Source organism: Poecile atricapillus, chromosome 2 (genome assembly GCF_030490865.1).
Source record: "Poecile atricapillus isolate bPoeAtr1 chromosome 2, bPoeAtr1.hap1, whole genome shotgun sequence".
In the NCBI taxonomy this organism is placed as follows: domain Eukaryota; kingdom Metazoa; phylum Chordata; class Aves; order Passeriformes; family Paridae; genus Poecile; species Poecile atricapillus.
Window position 1 is genome coordinate 201,288 of NC_081250.1, and position 27,009 is coordinate 228,296.

At 57.7% G+C, this 27,009-nt stretch overlaps 1 protein-coding gene across 1 annotated transcript; it reads left to right on the forward strand.

Moving 5' to 3' along the window:
• Nucleotides 1-298: 298 nt before the first annotated feature.
• LOC131576706 (superkiller complex protein 2-like) lies at nt 299-26,269 on the forward strand. Its single transcript, XM_058833665.1, has 17 exons — nt 299-308; nt 1,360-1,487; nt 1,696-1,810; nt 2,116-2,205; nt 16,061-16,114; nt 17,356-17,435; nt 17,677-17,819; nt 18,038-18,181; nt 18,293-18,380; nt 18,926-19,032; nt 19,520-19,666; nt 20,976-21,075; nt 21,641-21,853; nt 22,698-22,808; nt 22,885-22,996; nt 25,573-25,691; nt 25,994-26,269. Exons 1-17 carry the CDS (start codon nt 299-301, stop codon nt 26,162-26,164), a joined length of 1,932 nt encoding a protein of 643 aa, XP_058689648.1. The 3' UTR covers nt 26,165-26,269.
• The last annotated feature ends 740 nt before the right edge of the window (nt 26,270-27,009 follow it).

Sequence of the window (27,009 nt, forward strand, 5' to 3'; positions counted from 1 at the left end):
CAGGTGTGTCTCAGGTGTCTCAGGTGTGTCTCAGGTGTCTCAGGTGACACAGTCCAGGTGTCTCAGAGATGTCTCAGGTGACACAGGTGACACAGTCCAGGTGTCTCAGGTGTGTCTCAGGTGTCTCAGGTGTCTCAGGTGACACAGGTGACACAGTCCAGGTGACACAGGGATGTCTCAGGTGTCTCAGGTGTGTCTGTGTCCCCAGGTGCGGTGAAGGTGACCCCCGGGCACAGCCTCCAGGACCTGGCTCTGGCCCGGGCCCATCGGCTGCCCCTGCCCTGCGTCATCGGGGACGATGGCACCTTGTGTCCCCCGGGGGGGGGCTGGCTGCAGGTGAGCTGGGGACACACCTGGGGACACTGGGGACAGCTGGGGACACTGGGGACAGCTGGGGACAGCTGGGGACACACCTGGGGACACTGGGGACAGCTGGGGACACACCTGGGGACACCTGGGGACACACCTGGGGACACACCTGGGGACACACCTGGGGACACCTGGGGGGACACCTGGGGGGCAGCTGGGGACACCTGGGGACAGCTGGGGACATGGGGACACACCTGGGAGGCAGCTGGGGACACTGAGGGACACCTGGGGACACCTGGGGGATCCCTGGGGACACCTGGGGGGCAGCTGGGGGGAGCTGGGGACAGCTGGGAGGCATTTGGGGACATTGAGGGACACCTGGGGAGCAGCTGGGGACACCTGGGGGACACCCGGGGGAGCACCCAGGGTCACCCCATCCCCAGTGTCACTCCCTGACCCTGGTGTCACCCCCTGACCTCGGTGTCACCTCCCCTGACCTTGGTGTCACCCCCTGTCCCCAGTGTCACCCCCTGTCCCCAGTGTCACCCCCTGACCCCGGTGTCACCCCCTGACCTCGGTGTCACCTCCCCTGACCTTGGTGTCACCCCCTGTCCCCAGTGTCACCCCCTGTCCCCGGTGTCACCCCCTGACCTCGGTGTCACCTCCTCTGACCTTGGTGTCACCCCCTGTCCCCAGTGTCACCCCCTGTCCCCTCCCCAGGTCCCCGTGATCACCGGGGGGTCTCGGTGTCACCCCCTGTCCCCGGTGTCACCCCCTGTCCCCAGTGTCACCCCCTGACCCCTGTGCCACCCCCTGTCCCTGGTGTCACCCCCTGTCCCTGGTGTCATCCCCTGTCCCTGGTGTCACCCCCTGTCCCCTCCCCAGGTCCCCGTGATCACCGGGGGGTCTCGGTGTCACCCCCTGTCCCCGGTGTCACCCCCTGTCCCCAGTGTCACCCCCTGACCCCTGTGCCACCCCCTGTCCCTGGTGTCACCCCCTGTCCCTGGTGTCATCCCCTGTCCCTGGTGTCACCCCCTGTCCCCTCCCCAGGTCCCCGTGATCACCGGGGGGTCTCGGGGCTGTTCCTGCACCCCGAGTTCAGCCCCGGCTCTCGGCGTCACCGGGGGGTCCCCGAGTTCTACGACTTCGCCGTGGCCCTGCTGGAGCTGGAGCGCCCCGTGGGACCCTCCCCCGGCCACCGGTGACACCGGGGGGGGCTGGGGGCGTCTGGGGGTTTTGGGGGCGTCTGGAAGTCTCAGGGGGTTTTGGGGGGTCTCTGGGGGTTTTGGGGGGTCTCTGGGGGTCTCAGGGGGTCTCTGGGGGTTTTGGGGGGTCTGGGGGTCTCTGGGGGTTTTGGGGGGGTCTCAGCTCTCCCCTCCCCCCCAGGAGCTGCTCCCCTCCGTGGGGCTCTCGGCCTCCTCCTCCCCCTCCGTGCTGCGCCCCCCCGGCCCCCCCGGCGAGGGGCTGAGGGGAGGGGGCTGCAGTGTCCCCTTCTGGCCAGGTATGGGACCCCTTAGACCCCCCAAAACCCCCCCAGGACCCCCCAAAACCTCCTCAGAGACCCCCCAAAACCTCCCTGGGACCCCCCAAAACCTCCCCGGGACCCCCAAAACCCCCCCAGGACCCCCCAAAACCTCCCCAGGACCCCCCAAAACCTCCCTGGGACCCCCCAAAACCTCCCCGGGACCCCCAAAACCTCCCCAGGACCCCCAAAACCCCCCCAAATCCCCCCCAAACACCCCCAAACCCCTCTGGGACCCCCGAAATCCCCCCCAAATCCCCCTGAGACCCCTCAAACCCCCCCAGGGGGTGAGGACGAGCCCACCCTGGAGCAGCTCCGGACCCCCCAGCCCGGAGAGGGGGAGGAAGAGGAGGAGGACGTGGATTTTGAGACAGGTACAGACCCCTCCCCAAATTCCACAAACCCCCCCGAATTCCAGAGACCCCTCCCCAAATTCCTGAGACCCTCCCCAAATTCCACAGACCCCTCCCCAAACTCATGGAGACCCCTCCCCAAATTCCAGAGACCCCCCAAATTCCAGAGACCCCTCCCCAAATTCCAGAGACCCCCCCCAAATTCCAGAGACCCCTCCCCAAATTCCTGAGATCTTCCCCAAATTCCTGAGACCCCTCCCCAAATTCCTGAGACTTTCCCCAAATTCCTGAGACTTTCCCCAAATTCCTGAGACCCCTCCCCAAATTCCACAGATCCCTCCCCAAATTCCTGAGACACCTCCCCAAATTCCTGGGACCCCTCCCCAAATTCCTGAGACCCCTCCCCAAATTCCTGAGACCCTCCCCAAATTCCAGAGACCCCTCCCCAAATTCCAGAGACCCCTCCCCAAATTCCTGAGACCCCTCCCCAAATTCCTGAGACCCCTCCCCAAATTCCTGAGACCCCCCAAATTCCAGAGACCCCTCCCCAAATTCCTGAGACCCTCCCCAAATTCCTGGAGACCCCTCCCCAAATTCCTGAGACCCCCCCAAATTCCTGAGACTCCCCCAAATTCCAGAGACCCCTCCCCAAATTCCTGGAGACCCCTCCCCAAATTCCTGAGACCCCTCCCCAAATTCCAGAGACCCCTCCCCAAATTCCTGAGACCCCTCCCCAAATTCCTGAGACTTTCCCCAAATTCCAGAGACCCCTCCCCAAATTCCTGAGACCCCCCCAAATTCCTGAGACCCCTCCCCAAATTCCTGAGACCCCTCCCCAAATTCCTGAGACCCCCCAAATTCCAGAGACCCCTCCCCAAATTCCAGAGACCCCTCCCCAAATTCCTGAGCTCCCTCCCCAAATTCCACAGACCCCTCCCCAAATTCCTGAGACCCCTCCCCAAATTCCTGAGACCCCCCCAAATTCCTGAGACCCCTCCCCAAATTCCTGAGACCCCTCCCCAAATTCCAGAGACCCCTCCAGAAATTCCACGGACCCCTCCCAAAATTCCAGAGACCCCTCCCCAAATTCCAGAGACCCCTCCCCAAATTCCTGCGACCCCTCCCCAAATTCCTGAGACCCCTCCCCAAATTCCAGAGACCCCCCAAATTCCAGAGACCCCTCCCCAAATTCCAGAGACCCCTCCCCAAATTCCTGAGACCCCTCCCCAAATTCCTGAGACCCCCCCAAATTCCAGAGACCCCTCCCCAATTTCCTGAGACCCCTCCCCAATTTCCTGAGACCCCTCCCCAAATTCCTGGGACCCCTCCCCAAATCCCTGAGACCCCTCTCCAAATTCCTGGAGACCCCTCCCCAAATTCCTGCGACCCCCCCAAATTCCAGAGACCCCTCCCCAAATTCCTGCGACCCCTCCCCAAATTCCTGAGACCCCTCCCCAAATTCCAGAGACCCCCCCAAATTCCAGAGACCCCTCCCCAAATTCTTGGAGACCCCTCCCCAAATTCCTGAGACCCCTCCCCAAATTCCTGAGACCCCCCCAAATTCCAGAGACCCCTCCCCAATTTCCTGAGACCCCTCCCCAAATTCCTGGGACCCCTACCCAAATTCCTGAGACCCCTCCACAAGTTCCACAGACCCCTCCCCAAATTCCAGAGACCCCTCCCCAATTTCCTGAGACCCCTCCCCAAATTCCACAGACCCCTCCCCAAATTCCTGAGACCCCTCCCCAAATTCCTGAGACCCCCCAAATTCCAGAGACCCCTCCCCAAATTCCTGAGACCCCTCCCCAAATTCCACAGATCCCTCCCCAAATTCCTGAGACCCCCCCAAATTCCTGAGACCCCTCCCCAAATTCCAGAGACCCCTCCCCAAACTTTAGAGACCCCTCCCCAAATTCCTGAGACCCCTCCCCAAATTCCAGAGACCCCTCCCCAAATTCTTGAGACCCTCCCAAAATTCCACAGACCCCTCCCCAAATTCCTGAAACCCCTCCCCAACTTCCAGAGACCCCTCCCCAAATTCCTGAGACCCCTCCCCAAATTCCACAGATCCCTCCCCAAATTCCTGGAGACCCCTCCCCAAATTCCAGAGACCCCTCCCCAAATTCCAGAGACCCCTCCCAAAATTCCAGAGACCCCTCCCCAATTTCCTGAGACCCCTCCCCAAATTCCACAGACCCCTCCCCAAATTCCTGAGACCCCTCCCCAAATTCCAGAGACCCCCCCCAAATTCCAGAGACCCCTCCCCAAATTCCAGAGACCCCTCCCCAAATCCCTGAGACCCCTCCCCAAATCCCTGAGACCCCCCCCAAATTCCAGAGACCCCTCCCCAAAGTCCACAGACCCCTCCCCAAATTCCTGAGACCCCTCTCCAAATTCCTGGAGACCCCTCCCCAAATTCCTGCAACCCCCCCAAATTCCTGCGACCCCTCCCCAAATTCCAGAGACCCCTCCCCAAATTCCTGAGACCCCTCCCCAAATTCCAGAGACCCCTCCCCAAATTCCTGAGACCCCTCCCCAAATTCCAGAGACCCCTCCCCAAATTGCAGAGACCCCTCCCCAAATTCCTGAGACCCTTCCCCAAATTCCTGAGACCCCCCAAATTCCAGAGACCCCTCCCAAATTCCTGAGACCCCTCCCCAAATTCCTGAGACCCCTCCCCAAATTCCTGAGACCCCCCCAAATTCCAGAGACCCCTCCCCAAATTCCTGGAGACCCCTCCCCAAATTCCTGAGACCCCTCCCCAAATTCCTGAGACCCCTCCCAAAATTCCAGAGACCCCTCCCCAATTTCCTGAGACCTTATCCCAAATTCCTGAGACCCCTCCCCAAATTCCAGAGACCCCTCTCCAAATTCCTGGAGACCCCTCCCCAAATTCCTGAGACCCCTCCCCAAATTCCAGAGACCCCTCCCCAAATTTCTGAGACCCCTCCCCAAATTCCAGAGACCCCTCCCCAAATTTCTGAGACCCCTCCCCAAATTCCAGAGACCCCTCCCCAAATTCCACAGACCCCTCCCCAAATTCCTGAGACCCCTCCCCAAATTCCAGAGACCCCTCCCCAAATTCCACAGACCCCTCCCCAAATTCCTGAGACCCCCCCAAATTCCTGAGACCCCTCCCCAAATTCCAGAGACCCCTCCCCAAACTTTAGAGACCCCTCCCCAAATTCCTGAAACCCCTCCCCAACTTCCAGAGACCCCTCCCCAAATTCCTGAGACCCCTCCCCAAATTCCAGAGACCCCTCCCCAAATTCCTCAGACCCCTTTCCAAATTCCACAGATCCCTCCCCAAATTCCTGGAGACCCCTCCCCAAATTCCTGAGACCCCTCCCCAAATTCCAGAGACCCCTCCCCAAATTCCAGAGACTCCTCCCCAAATTCCAGAGACCCCTCCCCAAATTCCACAGACCCCTCCCCAAATTCCTGAGACCCCTCCCCAAATTCCTCAGACCCCTCCCCAAATTCCACAGATCCCTCCCCAAATTCCTGGAGACCCCTCCCCAAATTCCTGAGACCCCTCCCCATATTCCAGAGACCCCTCCCCAAATTCCAGAGACCCCTCCCCAAATTCCTGAGACCCCTCCCCAAATTCCACAGATCCCTCCCCAAATTCCAGAGACCCCTCCCCAAATTCCTGAGACCCCTCCCCAAATTCCTGAGACCCCCCCAAATTCCAGAGACCCCTCCCAAATTCCTGAGACCCCTCCCCAAATCCCTGAGACCCCTCCCAAAATTCCTGACACCCCCCCAAATTCCTGAGACCCCTCCCCAAATTCCTGAGACCCCTCCCCAAATTCCTGAAACCCCTCTACAAATTCCTGAGACCCCTCCCCAAATTCCACAACCCCCCCCCAAATTCCTGAGACCCCTCCCCAAATTCCGCAGATCCCTCCCCAAATTCCTGGAGACCCCTCCCCAAATTCCTGAGACCCCTCCCCAAATTCCACAGACCCCTCCCCAAATTCCTGAGACCCCTCCCCAAATTCCAGAGACCCCTCCCCAAATTCCTGAGACCCTCCCCAAATTCCTGAGACCCCTCCCCAAATTCCTGAGGCTCCCCCAAATTCCACAGACCCCTCCCCAAATTCCTGAGACCCCTCCCCATATTCCTGAGGCTCCCCCAAATTCCACAGACCCCTCCCCAAATTCCTGGAGACCCCTCCCCAAATTCCTGAGACCCCTCCCCAAATTCCAGAGACCCCTCCCCAAATTCCACAGACCCCTCCCCAAATTCCTGAGACCCCTCCCAAAATTCCACAGACCCCTCCCCAAATTCCTGAGACCCCTCCCCAAATTCCAGAGACCCCTCCCCAAATTCCTGAGACCCTCAAATTCCTGAGACCCCTCCCCAAATTCCAGAGACCCCTCCCCAAATTCCTGAGACCCCTCCCCAAATTCCTGGGACCCCCCCAAATTCCTGAGACCCCTCCCCAAATTCCTGACACCCCTCCCCAAATTCCACAGACCCCTCCCCAAATTCCTCAGACCCCTCCCCAAATTCCTGAGACCCCTCCCCAAATTCCAGAGACCCCTCTCCAAATTCCTGAGATTTTCCCCAAATTCCTGAGACCCCTCCCCAAATTCCTGAGACCCCCCCAAATTCCTGAGACCCCTCCCCAAATTCCAGAGACCCCTCCCCAAATTCCACAGACCCCTCCCCAAATTCCTGAGACCCCTCCCCAAATTCCAGAGACCCCTCCCCAAATTCCTAAGACCCCCTCAAATTCCAGAGACCCCTCCCCAAATTCCAGAGACCCCTCCCCAAATTCCTGAGACCCCCCAAATTCCAGAGACCCCTCCCAAATTCCTGAGACCCCTCCCCAAATTCCTGAGACTTTCCCCAAATTCCACAGACCCCCCCAAATTCCTGAGACCCCTCCCCAAATTCCTGAGACCCCTCCGCAAATTCCTGACACCCCTCCCCAAATTCCTGAGACCCCTCCCCAAATTCCACAGACCCCTCCCCAAATTCCTGAGACCCCTCCCCAAATTCCTGAGACCCCTCCCCAAATTCCAGAGACCCCTCCCCAAATTCCTGAGACCTCTCCCCAAATTCCAGAGACCCCTCCCCAAATTCCTGAGACCCCTCCCCAAATTCCACAGACCCCTCCCCAAATTCCTGAGACCCCTCCCCAAATTCCTGAGACCCCCCCAAATTCCAGAGACCCCTCCCAAAATTCCAGAGACCCCTCCCCAATTTCCTGAGACCCCTCCCCAAATTCTTGGGACCCCTCCCCAAATTCCAGAGACCCCTCCCAAAATTCCAGAGACCCCTCCCCAAATTCCTGAGACCCCTCCACAAATTCCACAGACCCCTCCCCAAATTCCAGAGACCCCTCCCAAAATTCTACAGACCCCTCCCCAAATTCCTGGGACCCCTCCCCAAATTCCTGAGACCCCTCCCCAAATTCCAGAGACCCCCCCAAATTCCAGAGACCCCTCCCCAAATTCCACAGACCCCTCCCCAAATTCCTGAGACCCCTCCCCAAATTCCTGAGACCCCTCCCCAAATTCCAGAGACCCCCCCCAAATTCCAGAGACCCCTCCCCAAATTCCTGAGACCCTCCCTAAATTCCTGAGACCCCCCAAATTCCTGAGACCCCTCCCCAAATTCCTGAGACCCCCCAAATTCCACAGACCCCTCCCCAAATTCCTGAGACCCCTCCCCAAATTCCTGAGACCCCTCCCCAAATTCCACAGACCCCTCCCCAAATTCTTGGAGACCCCTTCCCAAATTCCAGAGACCCCTTCCCAAATTCCAGAGACCCCTCCCCAAATTCCTGAGACCCCTCCCCAAATTCCTGAGACCCCCCCAAATTCCTGGAGACCCCTCCCCAAACTCCAGAGACCCCTCCCCAAATTCCACAGACCCCTCCCCAAATTCCTGAGACCCCCCCAAATTCCACAGACCCCTCCCCAAATTCCAGAGACCCCCCCAAACTCCAGAGACCCCTCCCCAAATTCCACAGACCCCTCCCCAAATTCCAGAGACCCCTCCCCAAATTCCACAGACCCCTACCCAAATTCCTGAGACCCCTCCCCAAATTCCTGAGACTTTCCCCAAATTCCTGAGACCCCTCCCCAAATTCCTGAGACCCCCCCAAATTCCAGAGACCCCTCCCCAAATTCCAGAGACCCCTCCCCAAATTCCAGAGACCCCTCCCCAAATTCCTGAGACCCCTCCCCAAATTCCAGAGACCCCTCCCCAAATTCCTGAGACCCCTCCCCAAATTCCACAGACCCTTCCCCAAATTCCTGGAGACCCTCCCCAAATTCCACAGACCCCTCCCCAAATTCCAGAGACCCCTCCCCAAATTCCTGAGACACCTCCCCAAATTCCTGAGACCCCCCCAAATTCCTGGAGACCCCTCCCCAAATTCCAGAGACCCCCCCAAATTCCACAGACCCCTCCCCAAATTCCTGAGACCCCTCCCCAAATTCCAGAGACCCCTCCCCAAATTCCACAGACCCCTCCCCAAATTCCAGAGACCCCTCCCCAAATTCCACAGACCCCTCCCCAAATTCCTGAGACCCCCCCAAATTCCACAGACCCCTCCCCAAATTCCAGAGACCCCCCCAAACTCCAGAGACCCCTCCCCAAATTCCACAGACCCCTCCCCACATTCCAGAGACCCCTCCCCAAATTCCTGAGACCCCCCCAAATTCCAGAGACCCCTCCCCAAATTCCACAGACCCCTCCCCAAATTCTTGGAGACCCCTCCCCAAATTCCACAGACCCCTCCCCAAATTCCTGAGACCCCCCCAAATTCCAGAGACCCCTCCCCAAATTCCACAGACCCCTCCCCAAATTCTTGGAGACCCCTCCCCAAATTCCAGAGACCCCTCCCCAAATTCCACAGACCCCTCCCCAAATTCCTGGAGACCCCTCCCCAAATTCCAGAGACCCTCCCAAAATTCCAGAGACCCCTCCCCAAATTCCTGAGACCCCTCCCCAAATTCCTGAGACCCCTCCCCAAATTCCTGAGACCCCCCCAATTTCCAGAGACCCCTCCCCAAATTCCAGAGACCCCTCCCCAAATTCCAGAGACCCCCCCCAAATTCCAGAGACCCCTCCCCAAATTCCTGAGACCCTCCCCAAAATCCTGAGACCCCCCAAATTCCTGAGACCCCTCCCCAAATTCCTGAGACCCCCCAAATTCCACAGACCCCTCCACAAATTCCTAAGACCCCTCCCCAAATTCCTGAGACCCTCCCCAAATTCCAGAGACCCCCCAAATTCCACAGACCCCTCCCCAAATTCCTGAGACCCCTACCCAAATTCCTGAGACCCCTCCCCAAATTCCACAGACCCCTCCCCAAATTCTTGGAGACCCCCCCAAATTCCAGAGACCCCTCCCCAAATTCCTGAGATACCTCCCCAAATTCCTGAGACCCCCCCAAATTCCTGGAGACCCCTCCCCAAATTCCAGAGACCCCCCCAAATTCCACAGACCCCTCCCCAAATTCCAGAGACCCCTCCCCAAATTCCACAGACCCCTCCCCAAATTCCACAGACCCCTCCCCAAATTCTTGGAGACCCCTCCCCAAATTCCAGAGACCCCTCCCCAAATTCCAGAGACTTTCCCATAATTCCAGAGACCCCTCCCCAAATTCCTGAGACCCCTCCCCAAATTCCTGGAGACCCCTCCCCAAATTCCTGAGACCCCTCCCCAAATTCCAGAGACCCCTCCCCAAATTCCACAGACCCCTACCCAAATTCCTGAGACCCCTCCCCAAATTCCTGAGACCCCTCCCCAAATTCCAGAGACCCCTCCCCAAATTCCAGAGACCCCTCCCCAAATTCCACAGACCCCTACCCAAATTCCTGAGACCCCTCCCCAAATTCCTGAGACCCCTCCCCAAATTCCACAGACCCCTCCCCAAATTCCACAGATCCCTCCCCAAATTCTTGGAGACCCCTCCCCAAATTCCACAGACCCCTACCCAAATTCCTGAGACCCCTCCCCAAATTCCTGAGACTTTCCCCAAATTCCAGAGACCCCTCCCCAAATTCCACAGACCCCTCCCCAAATTCCTGGAGACCCCTCCCCAAATTCCTGAGACCCCTCCCCATATTCCAGAGACCCCTCCCCAAATTCCAGAGACCCCCCCCAAATTCCAGAGACCCCTCCCCAAATTCCTGAGACCCTCCCCAAATTCCTGAGACCCCCCAAATTCCTGAGACCCCTCCCCAAATTCCTGAGACCCCCCAAATTCCACAGACCCCTCCACAAATTCCTAAGACCCCTCCCCAAATTCCTGAGACCCTCCCCAAATTCCAGAGACCCCCCAAATTCCACAGACCCCTTCCCAAATTCCTGAGACCCCTCCCCAAATTCCTGAGACCCCTCCCCAAATTCCACAGACCCCTCCCCAAATTCTTGGAGACCCCCCCAAATTCCAGAGACCCCTCCCCAAATTCCTGAGATACCTCCCCAAATTCCTGAGACCCCCCCAAATTCCTGGAGACCCCTCCCCAAATTCCAGAGACCCCCCAAATTCCACAGACCCCTCCCCAAATTCCAGAGACCCCTCCCCAAATTCCACAGACCCCTCCCCAAATTCCACAGACCCCTCCCCAAATTCTTGGAGACCCCTCCCCAAATTCCAGAGACCCCTCCCCAAATTCCAGAGACTTTCCCATAATTCCAGAGACCCCTCCCCAAATTCCTGAGACCCCTCCCCAAATTCCTGGAGACCCCTCCCCAAATTCCTGAGACCTCTCCCCAAATTCCAGAGACCCCTCCCCAAATTCCACAGACCCCTACCCAAATTCCTGAGACCCCTCCCCAAATTCCTGAGACCCCTCCCCAAATTCCAGAGACCCCTCCCCAAATTCCACAGACCCCTACCCAAATTCCTGAGACCCCTCCCCAAATTCCTGAGACCCCTCCCCAAATTCCACAGACCCCTCCCCAAATTCCACAGATCCCTCCCCAAATTCTTGGAGACCCCTCCCCAAATTCCAGAGACCCCTCCCCAAATTCCACAGACCCCTACCCAAATTCCTGAGACCCCTCCCCAAATTCCTGAGACTTTCCCCAAATTCCTGAGACCCCCCAAATTCCAGAGACCCCTCCCCAAATTCCTGAGACCCCTCCCCAAATTCCAGAGACCCCTCCCCAAATTCCACAGACCCCTCCCCAAATTCCTGGAGACCCCTCCCCAAATTCCTGAGACCCCTCCCCATATTCCAGAGACCCCTCCCCAAATTCCAGAGACCCCTCCCCAAATTCCTGAGACCCCTCCCCAAATTCCTCAGACCCCTCCCCAAATTCCACAGATCCCTCCCCAAATTCCTGAGACCCCTCCCCAAATTCCTGAGACCCCTCCCCAAATTCCACAGACCCCTCTTCAAATTCCACAGACCCCTCCCCAAATTCCTGAGACCCCCCAAATTCCAGAGACCCCTCTCAAATTCCTCAGACCCCTCCCCAAATTCCTGAGACCCCTCCCCAAATTCCTGAGACCCCTCCCCAAATTCCACAGACCCCTCCCCAAATTTCTGAGACCCCCCCAAATTCCACAGACCCCTCCCCAAATTCCAGAGACCCCTCCCCAAATTCCACAGACCCCTCCCCAAATTCCAGAGACCCCTCCCCAAATCCCTGAGACCCCTCCCCAAATTCCTGAGACCCCCCCAAATTCCAGAGACCCCTCCCCAAATTCCAGTGACCCCTCCCCAAATTCCTGAGACCCTCAAATTCCTGAGACCCCTCCCCAAATTCCAGAGGCCCCTCCCCAAATTCCAGAGACTCCTCCCAAAATTCCAGAGACCCCTCCCCAAATCCTTGAGACCCCTCCCCAAATTCCTGACACCCCCCCAAATTCTTGAGACCCCTCCCCAAATTCCAGAGACCCCTCTCCAAATTCCTGAGACCCCTCCCCAAATTCCACAACCCCCCCCCAAATTCCTGAGACCCCTCCCCAAATTCCACAGATCCCTCCCCAAATTCTTGAGACCCCTCCCCAAATTCCTGAGACCCCTCCCCAAATTCCAGAGACCCCTCCCCAAATTCCTGGAGACCCCTCCCCAAATTCCTGAGACCCCTCCCCAAATTCCAGAGACCCCTCCCCAAATTCCAGAGACCCCTCCCCAAATTCCACAGAACCCTCCCCAAATTCCACAGACCCCTCCCCAAATTCCTGAGACCCCCCCAAATTCCACAGACCCCTCCCCAAATTCCTGAGACCCCTCCCCAAATTCCACAGACCCCCCCAAATTCCAGAGACCCCTCCCCAAATTCCTGAGACCCCTCCCCAAATTCCACAGACCCCTCTCCAAATTCCTGAGACCCCCCAAATTCCTGAGACCCCTCCCCAAATTCCTGAGACTCCCCCAAATTCCACAGAGCCCTCCCCAAATTCCTGAGACCCCTCCCAAAATTCCACAGACCCCTCCCCAAATTCCTGAGACCCCTCCCCAAATTCCAGAGACCCCTCCCCAAATTCCTGAGACCCTCAAATTCCTGAGACCCCTCCCCAAATTCCACAGATCCCTCCCCAAATTCCTGGAGACCCCTCCCCAAATTCCAGAGACTCCTCCCCAAATTCCAGAGACCCCTCCCCAAATTCCAGAGACCCCTCCCCAAATTCCACAGACCCCTCCCCAAATTCCTCAGACCCCTCCCCAAATTCCTGAGACCCCTCCCCAAATTCCAGAGACCCCTCTCCAAATTCCTGAGATTTTCCCCAAATTCCTGAGACCCCTCCCCAAATTCCTGAGACCCCTCCCCAAATTCCTGAGACCCCCCCAAATTCCTGAGACCCCTCCCCAAATTCCTGAGACCCCTCCCCAAATTCCACAGACCCCTCCCCAAATTCCTCAGACCCCTCCCCAAATTCCTGAGACCCCTCCCCAAATTCCAGAGACCCCTCCCCAAATTCCTGAGACTTTCCCCAAATTCCAGAGACCCCTCCCCAAATTCCAGAGACCCCTCCCCAAATTCCTGAGACCCCCCAAATTCCACAGACCCCTCCCCAAATTCCAGAGACCCCTCCCCAAATTCCTGAGACCCCTCCCCAAATTCCTGAGACCATCCCCAAATTCCAGAGACCCCTCCCCAAAATTCTGAGACCCTCCCCAAATTCCACAGACCCCTCCCCAAATTCCACAGACCCCTCCCCAAATTTCTGAGACCCCTCCCCAAATTCCACAGACCCCTCCCCAAATTCCTGAGACCCCTCCCCAAATTCCAGAGACCCCTCCCCAAATTCCTGAGACCCTCAAATTCCTGAGACCCCTCCCCAAATTCCTCAGACCCCTCCCCAAATTCCACAGATCCCTCCCCAAATTCCTGGAGACCCCTCCCCAAATTCCTGAGACCCCTCCCCATATTCCAGAGACCCCTCCCCAAATTCCAGAGACCCCTCCCCAAATTCCACAGGCCCTTCCCCAAATTCTTGGAGACCCCTCCCCAAATTCCTGAGACCCCTCCCCAAATTCCACGGACCCCTCCCCAAATTCCTGAGACCCCCCAAATTCCAGAGACCCCTCTCAAATTCCTCAGACCCCTCCCCAAATTCCTGAGACCCCCCAAATTCCAGAGACCCCTCTCAAATTCCTGACACCCCCCCCAAATTCCAGAGACTCCTCCCCAAATTCCAGAGACCCCTCCCCGAATTCCAGAGACCCTTCTCAAATTCCTGAGACCCCTCCCCAAATTACTGAGACCCCTCCTTAAATTCCTGAGACCCCCCCCAAATTCCACAGACCCCTCCCCAAATTCCTGAGACCCCCCAAATTCCTGAGACCCCTCCCCAAATTCCAGAGACCCTCCCCAAATTCCAGAGACCCCTCCCCGAATTCCAGAGACCCTTCTCAAATTCCTGAGACCCCTCCCCAAATTACTGAGACCCCTCCTTAAATTCCTGAGACCCCCCCCAAATTCCACAGACCCCTCCCCAAATTCCTGAGACCCCTCCCCTAATTCCTGAGACCATTCCCCAAATTCCACAGACCCCTCCCCAAATTCCTGAGACCCCTCCCCAAATCCCTGAGACCCCTCCCCAAATTCCTGGAGATCCCTCCCCAAATTCCAGAGACCCCTCCCCAAATTCCAGAGACTCCTCCCCAAATTCCAGAGACTCCTCCCAAAATTCCAGAGACCCCTCCCCAAATTCCAGAGACTCCTCCCAAAATTCCAGAGACCCCTCCCCAATTCCCTGAGACCCCTCCCCAAATTCCAGAGACCCCTCCCCAAATTCCTGAGACCCCCCCAAATTCCTGAGACCCCTCCCCAAATTCCTGAGACTTCTCCCCAAATTCCATAGACCCCTCCCCAAATTCCAGAGACCCCTCCCCAAATTCCTGAGACCCCTCCCCAAATTTCTGAGACCCCCCCAAATTCCTGAGACCTTTCCCCAAATTCCTGAGACCCCTTTCCAAATTCCTGAGACCCCTCCCCAAATTCCAGAGACCCTTCCCCAAATTCCACAGACCCCTCCCCAAATTCCTGAGACCCCTCCCCAAATTCTTGAGACCCTCCCCAAATTCCTGAGACCTCTCCCCAAATTCCTGAGACCCCTCCCCAAATTCCAGAGACCCCTCCCCAAATTCCACAGACCCCTCCCCAAATTCCTGAGACCCCCCCAAATTCCTGAGACCCCTCCCCAAATTCCTGTGACCTTTTTCCAAATTGCAGAGACCCCTCCCCAAAATTCCACAGACCCCTCCCCAAATCCCTGAGACCCCTCCCCAAATTCCAGAGACCCCTCCCCAAATTCCAGAGACCCCCCCCAAATTCCAGAGACCCCTCCCCAAATTCCTGAGACCCTCCCCAAATTCCTGAGACCCCCCAAATCCCTGAGACCCCTCCCCAAATTCCAGAGACCCCCCCAAATTCCACAGACCCCTCCCCAAATTCCTGATACCCTCAAATTCCTGAGACCCCTCCCCAAATTCCAGAGACCCCTCCCCAAATTCCTCAGACCCCTCCCCAAATTCCACAGATCCCTCCCCAAATTCCTGAGATTTTCCCCAAATTCCAGAGACCCCTCCCCAAATTCCTGAGACCCCTCCCCAAATTCCACAGACCCCTCCCCAAATTCCAGAGACCCCTCCCCAAATTCCAGAGACCCCTCCCCAAATTCCTGAGACCCCTCCCCAAATTCCACAGACCCCTCCCCAAATTCCAGAGACACCTCCCCAAATTCCTGAGATTCCCCAAATTCCTGAGACCCCTCCCCAAATTCCTGAGACTCCCCCAAATTCCACAGAGCCCTCCCCAAATTCCACAGACCCCTCCCCAAATTCCTGAGACCCCTCCCCAAATTCCTGAGACCCCTCCCCAAATTCCAGAGACCCCTCCCCAAATTCCACAGATCCCTCCCCAAATTCCTGAGACCCCTCCCAAAATTCCACAGACCCCTCCCCAAATTCCTGAGACCCCTCCCCAAATTCCAGAGACCCCTCCCCAAATTCCTGAGACCCTCAAATTCCTGAGACCCCTCCCCAAATTCCAGAGACCCCTCCCCAAATTCCTGAAACCCCTCCCCAAATTCCTGAAACCCCTCCCCAAATTCCACAGACCCCTCCCCAAATTCCAGAGACCCCTCCCCAAATTCCTGAGATTCCCCAAATTCCAGAGACCCCTCCCCAAATTCCTGAGACCCCCCAAATTCCAGAGACCCCTCCCCAAATTCCTGAGACCCCTCCCCAAATTCCACAGACCCCTCCCCAAATTCCACAGACCCCTCCCCAAATTCCTGAGACTTTCCCCAAATTCCAGAGACCCCTCCCCAAATTCCTGAGACCCCTCCCCAAATTCCGGGGAGCCCCTCCCGCACCCTGGGGAGCCCCTCCCCCTCATTTTTGGGGTTCTGGGGGGGGTCTCACCCGCTCCCCTCCCCCCCCCAGAGCTGCTGACGACCCCCCCCGGGATGAAACGGGGGGTGCAGTTCCCGCCCCGAGGTAGGGGAGGGGTCTGGGGGGGATTTGGGGAGGGAGCTTTGGGCTCTGGGGGGGCTTTGAGGGGCTTTTGGGGTCTGGGGGAGTTTTGGGGGGTTTTGGGTTGGGGTTTGGGGGATTTTTGGGGGGGCTTTTGGGGAGGGTGCTTTGGGGTCTGGGGGTTTTTTTTGGGGGGGTTTTGGGGTCTGGAGGGGCTTTGGGGAGGAGGATTTGGGGTCTGGAGGGGTCTGGGGGGGCTTTGAGGGTGATTTTGGGGGGTTTTGGGGGGGCTTTTGGGATTTGGGGGGGTTTTCAAGTTTAGGGGGTTTTGGGGAGTGGGCTTTGGGGTCTGGGGGGGCTTTGGGGGGATTTTGGGTGGGTTTTGGGGGGGATTTGGGGTCTGGGGGGTTTTGGGGAGGGGGCTTTGGGGTCTGGGAGGGTTTTGGGGGGGCTTTGAGGGTGATTTGGGGGGGTTTTGGGGGGCTTTTGGGATTTGGGGGGGTTTTCAAGTTTGGGGGGTTTTGGGGAGGGGGCTTTGGGGGCTGGGGGGGCTTTGGGGGGATTTTTTTGGGGGCTTTGGGGTCTGGGGGGGTTTGGGGGGAGATTTGGGGTCTGGGGGGTTTTGGGGAGGGGGCTTTGGGGTCTGGGGGGGCTTTGAGGGGGTTTTGGGGGTCTTTTTGAGGGGGCTTTGGGGTCTGGGGGCTTTTGGGGAGGGGGTTTTGGGGTCTGGGGGGACTTTGGGGGAAGTTTGGGGGGGATTTGGGGTCTGGGGGAGTTTTGGGGGGGTTTGGGGGGGCTTTTAGGGGAGATTTGGGGTCTGGGGGTCTTTTGGGGGTGTCTTTTGGGTCTGGGGGGGTCCCTGGGGGTTTTTATCCCCTCTGGGGGGGCAGATTTGGGGGTCTTGGGGTCGTTTCACCCCCCCACACCCCCCCACAGACGCCCCCTCCCCATTTCCAGCCTCGGGGGGGTCTCTGTCCCTGTTGGGGCTCCTGGAGACCCTCGAGCCCCTGGAGCTGGGGGGGGGTCCCGGCCCAGCCCGGGGGTCTCCCCCACCCCCCCCGGGAGGAATTGGGGAGGGGTCTGCGCCCCCCCCGACCCCCCCGCGGCGCTCGGACAGCCTGGAGGAGCTGCTGGGGCAGGTGGGAAATGTGGGGAGGGGGCTTGGGGGGGGGTTCAGAGACCCCTCCCCACATTCCCACCCCCCTCAGCAGCAGAATGGGGAGGGGTCTCCTCCCCCAGTGCCCCCCCCAGAGCCCCCCGAGGAGGTTTTGAGGTTTTTTCCTCCCCCGACGCCGCCACCCCCGTGGAGGGGTTTGAGGAGCTGCTGCCGGACCCCGCCCACAGGGTGGGATTTGGGGGGTCCTGGGGGGGATTTGGGGGGGATTTGGGGGGTCCTGGGGGGGCCTGGGGGGTCTTGAGGGGGCTTGGGGGAGATTTGGGGGGTCTTGGGGTGGTTTTGGGGGTTCTTGGGGTTGGTTTGGGGGTTTTTGGGGTGGTTTTGGGGGTTTTTGGGGTGGTTTTTGGGGTGGTTTTTGGGGTTTTTGGGGTGCTCAGAGTGACCCCCAGACCCGTTTCCCCCTCCCCAGTGGCCGTTGAAGCCGGATCCGTTCCAGCAGCGCGCGGCTGTGCCTGGAGCGCCGTCACTGCTGCTGGTGGCCGCTCACACCTCGGCCGGCAAAACCGCGGTGGCCGAGTACGCCATGGGGCTGGCCCGGCGCCACATGACACGGTGAGACCCCAAAATGGGGCTGGGGGACCCCAAAATGGGGCTGGGGACCCCAAAATGGGGCTGGGGGACCCCAAAATGGGGCTGGGGGTCCCAAAATTGGGCTGAGGGTCCCAAAATTGGGCTGGGGGTCCCTAAAACTGCCCCAGGGACCCCAAAACCGTTGAGGGGACCCCAAAACCCCCGCAGTTTTTTGGGGTGACCCCCCCGTGTCCCCCCAGGTCCATCTACACCTCCCCTATCAAGGCTTTGTCCAAGCAGAAGTTTGGGGATTTCCGCGACACCTTCGGGGACGTGGGGCTGCTGACGGGGGACGTGCGGCTGCGCCCCGAGGCCGCGTGGCTGGTGATGAGCACCGAGATCCTCAGCTGGGGAGGGGTCCTGGGGGGTCCTGGGGGGGCTTTGGGGGGTCCTGAGGGGTCCTGGGGAGGGGTTCAGGACCCCCAGGACCCCCCCCAGCCCCATTTCCTCCCCCCCAGGTCGATGCTGTCCAACGGCTCCGACGCCATCCGGGACCTGGAGTGGGTGATCTTCGACGAGGTTCACTGCGTCAACGACGATGAGGTGGGGCTGGGGGCTCTGGGGGGCTCTGGGGGGGCTCTGGGGGGGCTCTGGGGGGCTCTGGGGGGGCTCTGGGGGGGCTTTGGGGAGCCCTGGGGGGGTCCTGAAGTAATTTAGGAGGGGTCTGGGGTGGTTTAGGGGAGCTCTGAGGGGTCCTGGGAGGGTTTAGGGGGGGTCTGGGGGGTCCTGGGGGGCTCTGGGGGGTTTTGAGGGGTCCTGAGGGGCTCTGGGGGGGGTCCTGGGGGGGTTTGGGGGGTCCTGGGGGGGTTTTGGGGAGTTCTGGAGGGTCCTGGGGGGGTTTTGGGGTGGTCTGGGGGGTTTTGGGGGGTTCTGGAGTGGTTTAGGGGATCTCTGGGGGTTCCTGGGGGTGTTTTGGGGTGTTTTGGGGTCCCCCTGACCCCCCCCGTGCCCCCCAGAGGGGTGTGGTGTGGGAGGAGGTGCTGGGGGGTTCCTGAGGGGTTCCTGGGTGGGTTTTTGGGGGTTTTGGGGGTTCCTGGGGGGGTTTTTGGGGTGTTTTGGGGTCCCCCTGACCCCCCCATGCCCCCCAGAGGGGTGTGGTGTGGGAGGAGGTGCTGATCCTGCTGCCCGAGCACGTGAAGCTGGTGCTGCTCAGCGCCACCGTCCCCAACGCCTTCGAGTTCGCCCAGTGGGTCGGGTACGGCCTGGGGGGGCTTTTGGGGGGTCCTGGGGGGGCTTTGGGGGGTCCTGAGGGGTCCTGGGGGGGCTTTGAGGAATCCCTGGGGGGTTTGGGGGGTCCTCAGGGGGTTTGAGGGGGTCTTGGAGGAGTTTGGGGTGTCCTGAGAGGGCTTTGGGGGGTTCTCAGGGGATTTTGGGGGGTCCTCAGGGGGTTTGGGGGCTTCTCAGGGGGGTTTGGGGATCCTGGGGGGGTTTGGGGGGGGGTCCTGAGGATCTTTGGGGGTCTCTGAGAGGGACATGGGGGGGGATCTGGGGGCTTTGGGGGATCTTGGAGGGGCTTTAGTGATCTCTGAGGGGTTTATGGGGGTTCTCAGGGGGGTTTGGGGGGTCCTGGGGGGTTTTGGGGGTCCCTGGGGTCTCTGGGGGTCCCTGGGGAGGTTTTGGGGGGTCCCAGGGGTGGTTTGGGGGTCCCTGGGGGTCTCTCAGGGTGTCTCTCACCCCGTCAGTCGCACCAAGCGTCGCTGTGTCCGTGTTCTGAGCACCCCGCGCCGCCCGGTGCCGCTGGAGCATTTCCTGTTCACCGGGAACAGCGCCCGGAACCGGCACCAGCTGTTCCAGCTGCTGGGCACAGGGGGGGCCTTCAGCACCCAGGGGTGAGACCCCCAAAATCTGATACAGATCTGAGCTGAAACTGCCTGAATCTGACCCAAATCCTGCCTAAATGTGACCCAAAACCTGACACAAACCTGACCTGAAACTGACCCAAAATCTGACCCCAAAACCTGACCCAGATCTGAGCTGAAACTGCCTGAATCTGACCCAAATCCTGCCTAAATGTGACCCAAAACCTGACACAAACCTGACCTGAAACTGACCCAAAATCTGACCCCAAAACCTGACCCAAATCTGATCTGAAACTGCCTAAATCTGACCCAAAATCTGACCTGAAACCTGACACAAACCTGACCTGAAACCGCCTAAATCTGACCCAAAATCTGACCCAAATCCTGTCCAAAACCTGACACAAATCTGACCCAAATCTGACCCAAAACCTGCCCAATTCTGACCCAAACCTGACCCAAACCTGACCCTAAACTGACCCCAAATCCTGCCCCAAAACCTGACCCAAATCTGCCCCAAAATCTCTGCCTAAATCTGACCCAAACCTGACACAAACCTGACCCCAAACCTGACCCCAAACCTGACCCAAAATCAGACCCAAAACCTGACCCAAAACCTGCCCAATTCTGACCCAAACCTGACCCAAACCTGACCCAAAACCTGCCCAATTCTGACCCAATTCTGACCCAAACCTGACCCAAACCTGACCCAAATCTAACTCAAAATCTGACCCAAAACCTGCCCTGAACCTGCCCCAAAAACCTGCCCCAAAAACCTGCCCCAAAACCTGCTCCAAACTCTGACCCAAACCTGACCCCAAACCTGACCTCAAACCTGACCCCAAACCTGACCCAAACCTGACCCAAACCTGACCCCAAACCTGACCCAAATCAGACCCAAAACCTGACCCAAACCTGACCCAAAATCTGACCCAAAATCTGACCCCAAAATGTGTCCAAAACCTGACCCAAAACCTGCCCAAAATCAGACCCAAAATCTCTGCCTAAATCTGACCCCGAAACCTGCCCCAAAACCTGCCCTAATTCTGACCCAATTCTGACCCAAATCTGACCCAAACCTGACCCAAAACCTGACCCAATTCTGCCCCAATTCTGCCTCAATTCTGCCCCAATTCTGCCCCAATTCTGCCCCAATTCTGCCCCAATTCTGCCCCAATTCTGCCCCAATTCTGACCCAAACCTGCCCCAAACCTGCCCCAATTCTGCCCCAAACCTGACCCAATTCTGCCCCAATTCTGACCCAATTCTGACCCAATTCTGCCCCAATTCTGACCCAATTCTGACCCAATTCTGCCCCAAACCTGCCCCTCCCCTGTCCCAGGTACTACGCGGCGGTGGAGGCCAAGAAGGAGCAGAGCAGCAAACACGCGCAGAGCTTCGGGGCACGGCAGCCCACCATGGGAGCCCCCAACCCTGGGCAGGTACTGGGGGTCCCAGGGGGTCCCAGTGACCCCAAACCCCCAACCCTGGATGGGTACTGGGGGTCCCAGGGGGGTCCCAGTGACCCCAAACCCCCAACCCTGGGCAGGTACTGGGGGTCCCAGGGGGTCCCAGTGACCCCAAACCCCCAACCCTGGGCAGGTACTGGGGGTCCCAGGGGGTCCCAGTGACCCCAAACCCCCAACCCTGGGCAGGTACTGGGGGTCCCAGGGGGTCCCAGGGGGTCCCAGTGACCCCAAACCCCCAACCCTGGATGGGTACTGGGGGTCCCAGGGGGTCCCAGGGGGTCCCAGGGGGTCCCAGTGACTCCAAACCCCCAACCCTGGATGGGTACTGGGGGTCCCATGGGGCTGGGGGCAGTTTGGGGGTCCCAAGGGGCAGTTTGGGGGTCCCACTGACCCTGTTCTCTCCCCCCAGGAGCATGGGGTGTGGCTGTCCCTCCTGCAGACCCTCCATGGGGCTGGGGGCTGTTTGTGGGTCCCATGGGGCAGTTTGGGGGTCCCATGGGGCAGTTTGGGGGTCCCCCTGACCCTTCTCTCCCCCCAGGAGCGTGGTGTCTGGCTGTCCCTGCTGCAGACCCTCCGTGAGCGGGAGCTGCTCCCGGCCGTCACCTTCACCTTCTCCCGTGGCCACTGCGAGGAGCAGGCGGCCGCCCTGGGCTCCCTGGAGCTGCTGAGCGGCGCCGAGCGCGCCCAGGTCCGGCACTTCCTGACGCGCTGCCTGGCCCGGCTGCGCGGCTCCGACCGGCGCCTGCCACAGGTGGGGCCCCGAGAGGATGAGGAGGGAGATTCTGGGGCGTGGGAGGGTGATTTTGGGGTGTGGGAGGGCAATTTTGGGGTGTGAGGGGAACAAGGAGGGCGATTTTGGGGTGTGGGAGGGCGATTTTGGGGTGTGAGGGGACGGGGAGGGAGATTTTGGGGCATGGGAGGGCGATTTTGGGGTGTGGGAGGGCGATTTTGAGGTGTGAGAGGGCAATCTTGGGGTGTGAGGGGACGGGGAGGGCGATTTTGGGTTGTGAGGGACGGGGATTTTGGGGCGTGAGGGACGGGGATTTTGGGGTGTGAGGGGATGGGGAGGGTGATTTTGGGTGATTTTAGGGTCCCACGGGGACAGGGAGGGCGATTTTGGGGTCCCACAGGGACGGGGAGGGCAATTTTGGGGCGTGAGGGACGGGGATTTTGGGGTGTGAGGGGATGGGGAGGGCAATTTTGGGGTGTGAGGGACGGGGATTTTGGGGTGTGAGGGACGGGGATTTTGGGGTGTGAGGGACAGGGATTTTGGGGCGTGAGGGACGGGGATTTTGGGGCGTGAGGGACGGGGATTTTGGGGTGTGAGGGACAGGGATTTTGGGGCGTGAGGGACGGGGATTTTGGGGTGTGAGGGACGGGGATTTTGGGGCGTGAGGGACGGGGATTTTGGGGTGTGAGGGACAGGGATTTTGGGGCGTGAGGGACGGGGATTTTGGGGTGTGAGGGGATGGGGAGGGCGATTTTGGGTGATTTTGGGGTCCCACAGGGACGGGGAGGGCGATTTTGGGGTGTGAGGTGTAAAGAGGGAAGGGTTTGTACCTGGAGGAGGGGATCCAGCGCGTTCCTCCCCGCAGGTGCTGCAGCTGTCGGAGCTGCTGCAGCGCGGCATCGGCGTCCACCACGGCGGGGTCCTGCCGCTGCTCAAGGAGGTGGTGGAGATGCTCTTCAGCCAGGGGCTGGTGAAGGTGAGCGGGGAAAAACGGCACAGCCGGCTGTGGGGCACGGGGATCCCACCCCATGGCTGCCCCACGCCTGGCCCAGGTGCTGTTTGCCACCGAGACCTTCGCCATGGGGGTGAACATGCCGGCGAGGACCGTCGTCTTCGACTCCATCCGCAAACACGACGGGAATGGCTTCCGGGATCTCCTGCCCGGTGAGGGGCTGGATGTGGGGCTGGGGGGAGAGCGGGTGGGAACGTGAGGGGGAAATGGGGGAAAGCGGAGAGGGGAAATGGGGGAAAGCTGAGGGGAAAATGGGAGAAAGCTGAGAGGGAAAATGGGAGAAAGCTGAGAGGAAAAATGGGAGAAAGCTGAGGGGAAATGTGAGGGGAAAATGGGAGAAAGCGGAGAGGGAAAATGGGAGAAAGCTGAGGGGAAAATGGGAGAAAGCTGAGGGGAAAATGGGAGAAAGCTGAGGGGAAATGTGAGGGGAAAATGGGAGAAAGCGGAGAGGGAAAATGGGAGAAAGCGGGTTGAGAAAATGTAGAAATAGGGAAGGAAAGAGTGAGGAGAAATGGGAGAAAAGATGGGGAGAAATGGAGGGAGGAGAGGTGCAGTCGTGAGGGGAAACGTGAGGGGAGAAAATGGGCGGGAAAACGTGAGGGGAGAAAAGAGCGGGAAAACGTGAGGGGAGAAAAAGAGCGGGAAAATGTGAGGGGAAAATGGGGGAAAATGTGAGGGGAGAAAAGGGGGAAACGGGGAGAAAATGGGGGGAAAATGTGAGGGGAGAACAGAGCGGGAATCCTGAGGGGAGAAAAGAGCAGAAACGTGAGGGGAAACGGGCGGGAAGCGGAGAGGGAAAATGGGAGAAAGCTGAGGGGAAAATGGGAGAAAGCGGAGAGGGAAAATGGGAGAAAGCTGAGGGGAAAATGGGGGAAAGCTGAGGGGAAAATGGGGGAAAGCTGAGAGGGGAAATGGGAGAAAGCTGAGGGGAAAATGGGGGAAAGCTGAGAGGGGAAATGGGGGAAAGCTGAGGGGAAAATGGGAGAAAGCTGAGGGGAAAATGGGGGAAAGCTGAGAGGGGAAATGGGAGAAAGCAGAGGGGAAAATGGGGGAAAGCTGAGGGGAAAATGGGAGAAAGCTGAGGGGAAAATGGGAGAAAGCTGAGAGGGAAATGGGGGAAAGCTGAGAGGGGAAATGGGGGAAAGCTGAGAGGGAAAATGGGAGAAAGCTGAGGGGAAAATGGGAGAAAGCGGAGAGGGAAAATGGGAGAAAGCTGAGGGGAAATGGGAGAAAGCTGAGGGGAAAATGGGAGAAAGCGGAGAGGGAAAATGGGAGAATGCTGAGAGGGGAAATGGGAGAAAGCTGAGGGGAAAATGGGAGAAAGCTGAGAGGGGAAATGGGAGAAAGCGGAGAGGGAAAATGGGAGAAAGCGGAGAGGGAAAATGGGAGAAAGCGGAGAGGGAAAATGGGAGAAAGCTGAGGGAAAATGGGAGAAAGCTGAGGGGAAAATGGGAGAAAGCGGAGGGAGAAAATGGGAGAAAGCTGAGGGGAAAATGGGGGAAAGCTGAGGGAAAATGGGAGAAAGCTGAGGGGAAAGTGGGAGAAAGCTGAGGGGAAAATGGGAGAAAGCTGAGGGGAAAATGGGAGAAAGCGGGGAGGGGAAATGGGAGAAAGCGGAGAGGGAAAATGGGAGAAAGTGGAGAGGGAAAATGGGAGAAAGCTGAGAGGGAAAATGCGGGAAAAGGCAATTGGGAAAATGTAGAAATAGGGGAGGAAAGAGTGAGGAGAAATGGGAGGAAAGAGGAGAAATGGAGGGAGGAGAGTTGCAATCGTGAGGGAAAACGTGAGGGGAGAAAAGAGCGGGAAAACGTGAGGGGAGAAAAGAGTGAGAAACGTGAGAGGAAAAGAGAGGGAAAACGAGAGGGTAAAAAGGCAGAAAATCTGAGGGAGAAAGAGCAGCAAACATGAGGGGAAAGCATCGGGAAAAGCGACGGGAAAGGTGTGGGAAAAAAGAGCAGAAACGTGAGGGAAAAAGAAACACGAGCAGGAGAGGGCAGGAAATGTGAGGGTGGAAAGAGTGGGAAACGTGAGGGGAAAATGGGGGAAAACGTGAGGGGAGAAAATGGGGAAACGGGGAGAAAATGGGGGAAAATGTGAGGGGAGAAAAGAGCGGGAAAACGTGAGGGGAAAAATGGTGGGAAATGAGAGAGCAAAAAGGCAGAAAATCTGAGGGAGAAAGAGCAGCAAACATGAGGGGAAAGCATCGGGAAAAGCGACGGGAATCGTGAGGGGAAAAAAGAGCGGAAACGTGAGGGAAAAAGGGCAGAAACGTGAGAGGAAAAGGGCAGGAAATGTGAGGGTGGAAACAGTGGGAAACATGAGGGGAAAATGGGGGAAAATGTGAGGAGAGAAAATGGGGAAACGGGGAGAAAATGGGGGAAAACGTGAGGGGAGAAAAGAGCGGGAATCCTGAGGGGAGAAAAGAGCGGGAAAACATGAGGGGAGAAAAGAGAGGGAAAACGTGAGGGGAGAAAAGAGCGGGAAAACGTGAGGGGAGAAAAGAGCGGGAATCCTGAGGGGAGAAAAGAGCGGGAAAACGTGAGGGGAAAAATGGTGGGAAATGAGAGAGCAAAAAGGCGGAAAATCTGAGGGAGAAAGAGCAGCAAACACGAGGGGAAAGCAGGGGGAAAAGCGACGGGAAAGGTGAGGGGAGGAAGGGCAGGAGCCGTGAGGGGAAGAGCGGGAGGATCTGTGAGGAGAAGACGCCGGCGGCTCTGCGTCCCCACAGGCGAGTACACGCAGATGTCGGGGCGCGCCGGCCGCCGCGGGCTGGACGCCACCGGCACCGTCATCATCCTCTGCAAGGGAGCCGTGCCCGAGCTGTCGGATCTGCACCGCATGATGCTGGTCAGTGCCTGGCGTGTGTCCCCGCGGTGTCACTGCCATGTTCCCAGTGTGTCCCCACAGTGTCACCGCCATGTTCCCACCGTGTCACCGTCGTGTCACTGCCATGTTCTCACTGTGTTCCCCTCGTGTTCCCCCCGTGTCCCCACAGTGTCACCGCCATGTTCCCCCCGTGTCCCCACAGTATCACTGCCATGTTCCCAGTGTGTCCCCACAGTGTCACCGCCATGTTCCCCCCGTGTTCCCGCCGTTTCACTGCTGTGTCCCCGCCGTGTCACCACTGTGTCACTGCTGTGTCCCCACAGTGTCACTGCCATGTTCCCACCGTGTCCCCCGATGGCTTCGGCTCCCAACGGTCGCTCCCCGGCGCTGGGTCCAGAGCGGCCCGAGGAGGGGATGCTCTGTGTGCCGGAATGGTGAGAGGTGCGGGCGGGTCGGGGGGAGTTTATCCACCGAGTATATACCTGGAAGTATAATGATGATCAAAATAGATATTAAAAAATATTGAAGATAAACGGGCTGCTTGGTTTTTATTTAGTTAGAGGCAGGGTTTTTAAATAAATAAGAAAAAAATAAATAAAATATTTCAAGAATGAATATGTAAAGGTATAGAGAAATATATATATATATGTAGGCATAAAAATAAGTAAAAATAAGTAATAGAAATATATGCATATATATTGATTTATAATCTATAATATGATTTCTGTACGTATAGATGGTAATATGATATATTTTAGGATATGTTATGTGTTATGTATATCAACAAGGTATATAAATATGATAAAAAATATATATTAAAAGATTTTTAAATACCGTTTAAGATAAAGGGACTGTTTGGTTTTTATTAGGTTTGCTTCGGGGCTTTTAAATAAATACTACAAAAATAAAAACATAGAAATGTATATTAAATATATCAAGATATAGAGATATGTGCAACCAGAAAAGTAAAGAAATAGAAGTAATGCAAATATATACAAACAGGTTTATGTTTAATCTATATATCTACATTATATTTATTTAATAGATGTATTATATATATAATAAATATATATATAATTAAAATGTATATAATATATTTAATATATAATAATATATGTATACATGTTAAAATAATATATTTTGATACTTTATATATTGTGTGTTATATATAAATGAATATAGTATATAAATTTAAACACATGTTGTGGAAATAGATGTTAATTTTTTTTTTTATTATTTTCATTGTTTTGGTAAGTTTCTCAGAGGCAATCCTCCCGTTGCAGCTGCTGCCAGCACTGAAAACCTGTGTGCTTCGTGGTGTCCATCGCCCAGCTGGCAA

Excerpts from the sequence above, each read along its gene's own strand:
- LOC131576706 (XM_058833665.1), top strand. Across the intron at positions 21,854-22,697 it reads CCGACCGGCGCCTGCCACAG|GTGCTGCAGCTGTCGGAGCT; the intron begins GTGGGGCCCCGA and ends TCCTCCCCGCAG. Across the intron at positions 25,692-25,993 it reads ATCTGCACCGCATGATGCTG|TGTCACTGCCATGTTCCCAC; the intron begins GTCAGTGCCTGG and ends GTGTCCCCACAG.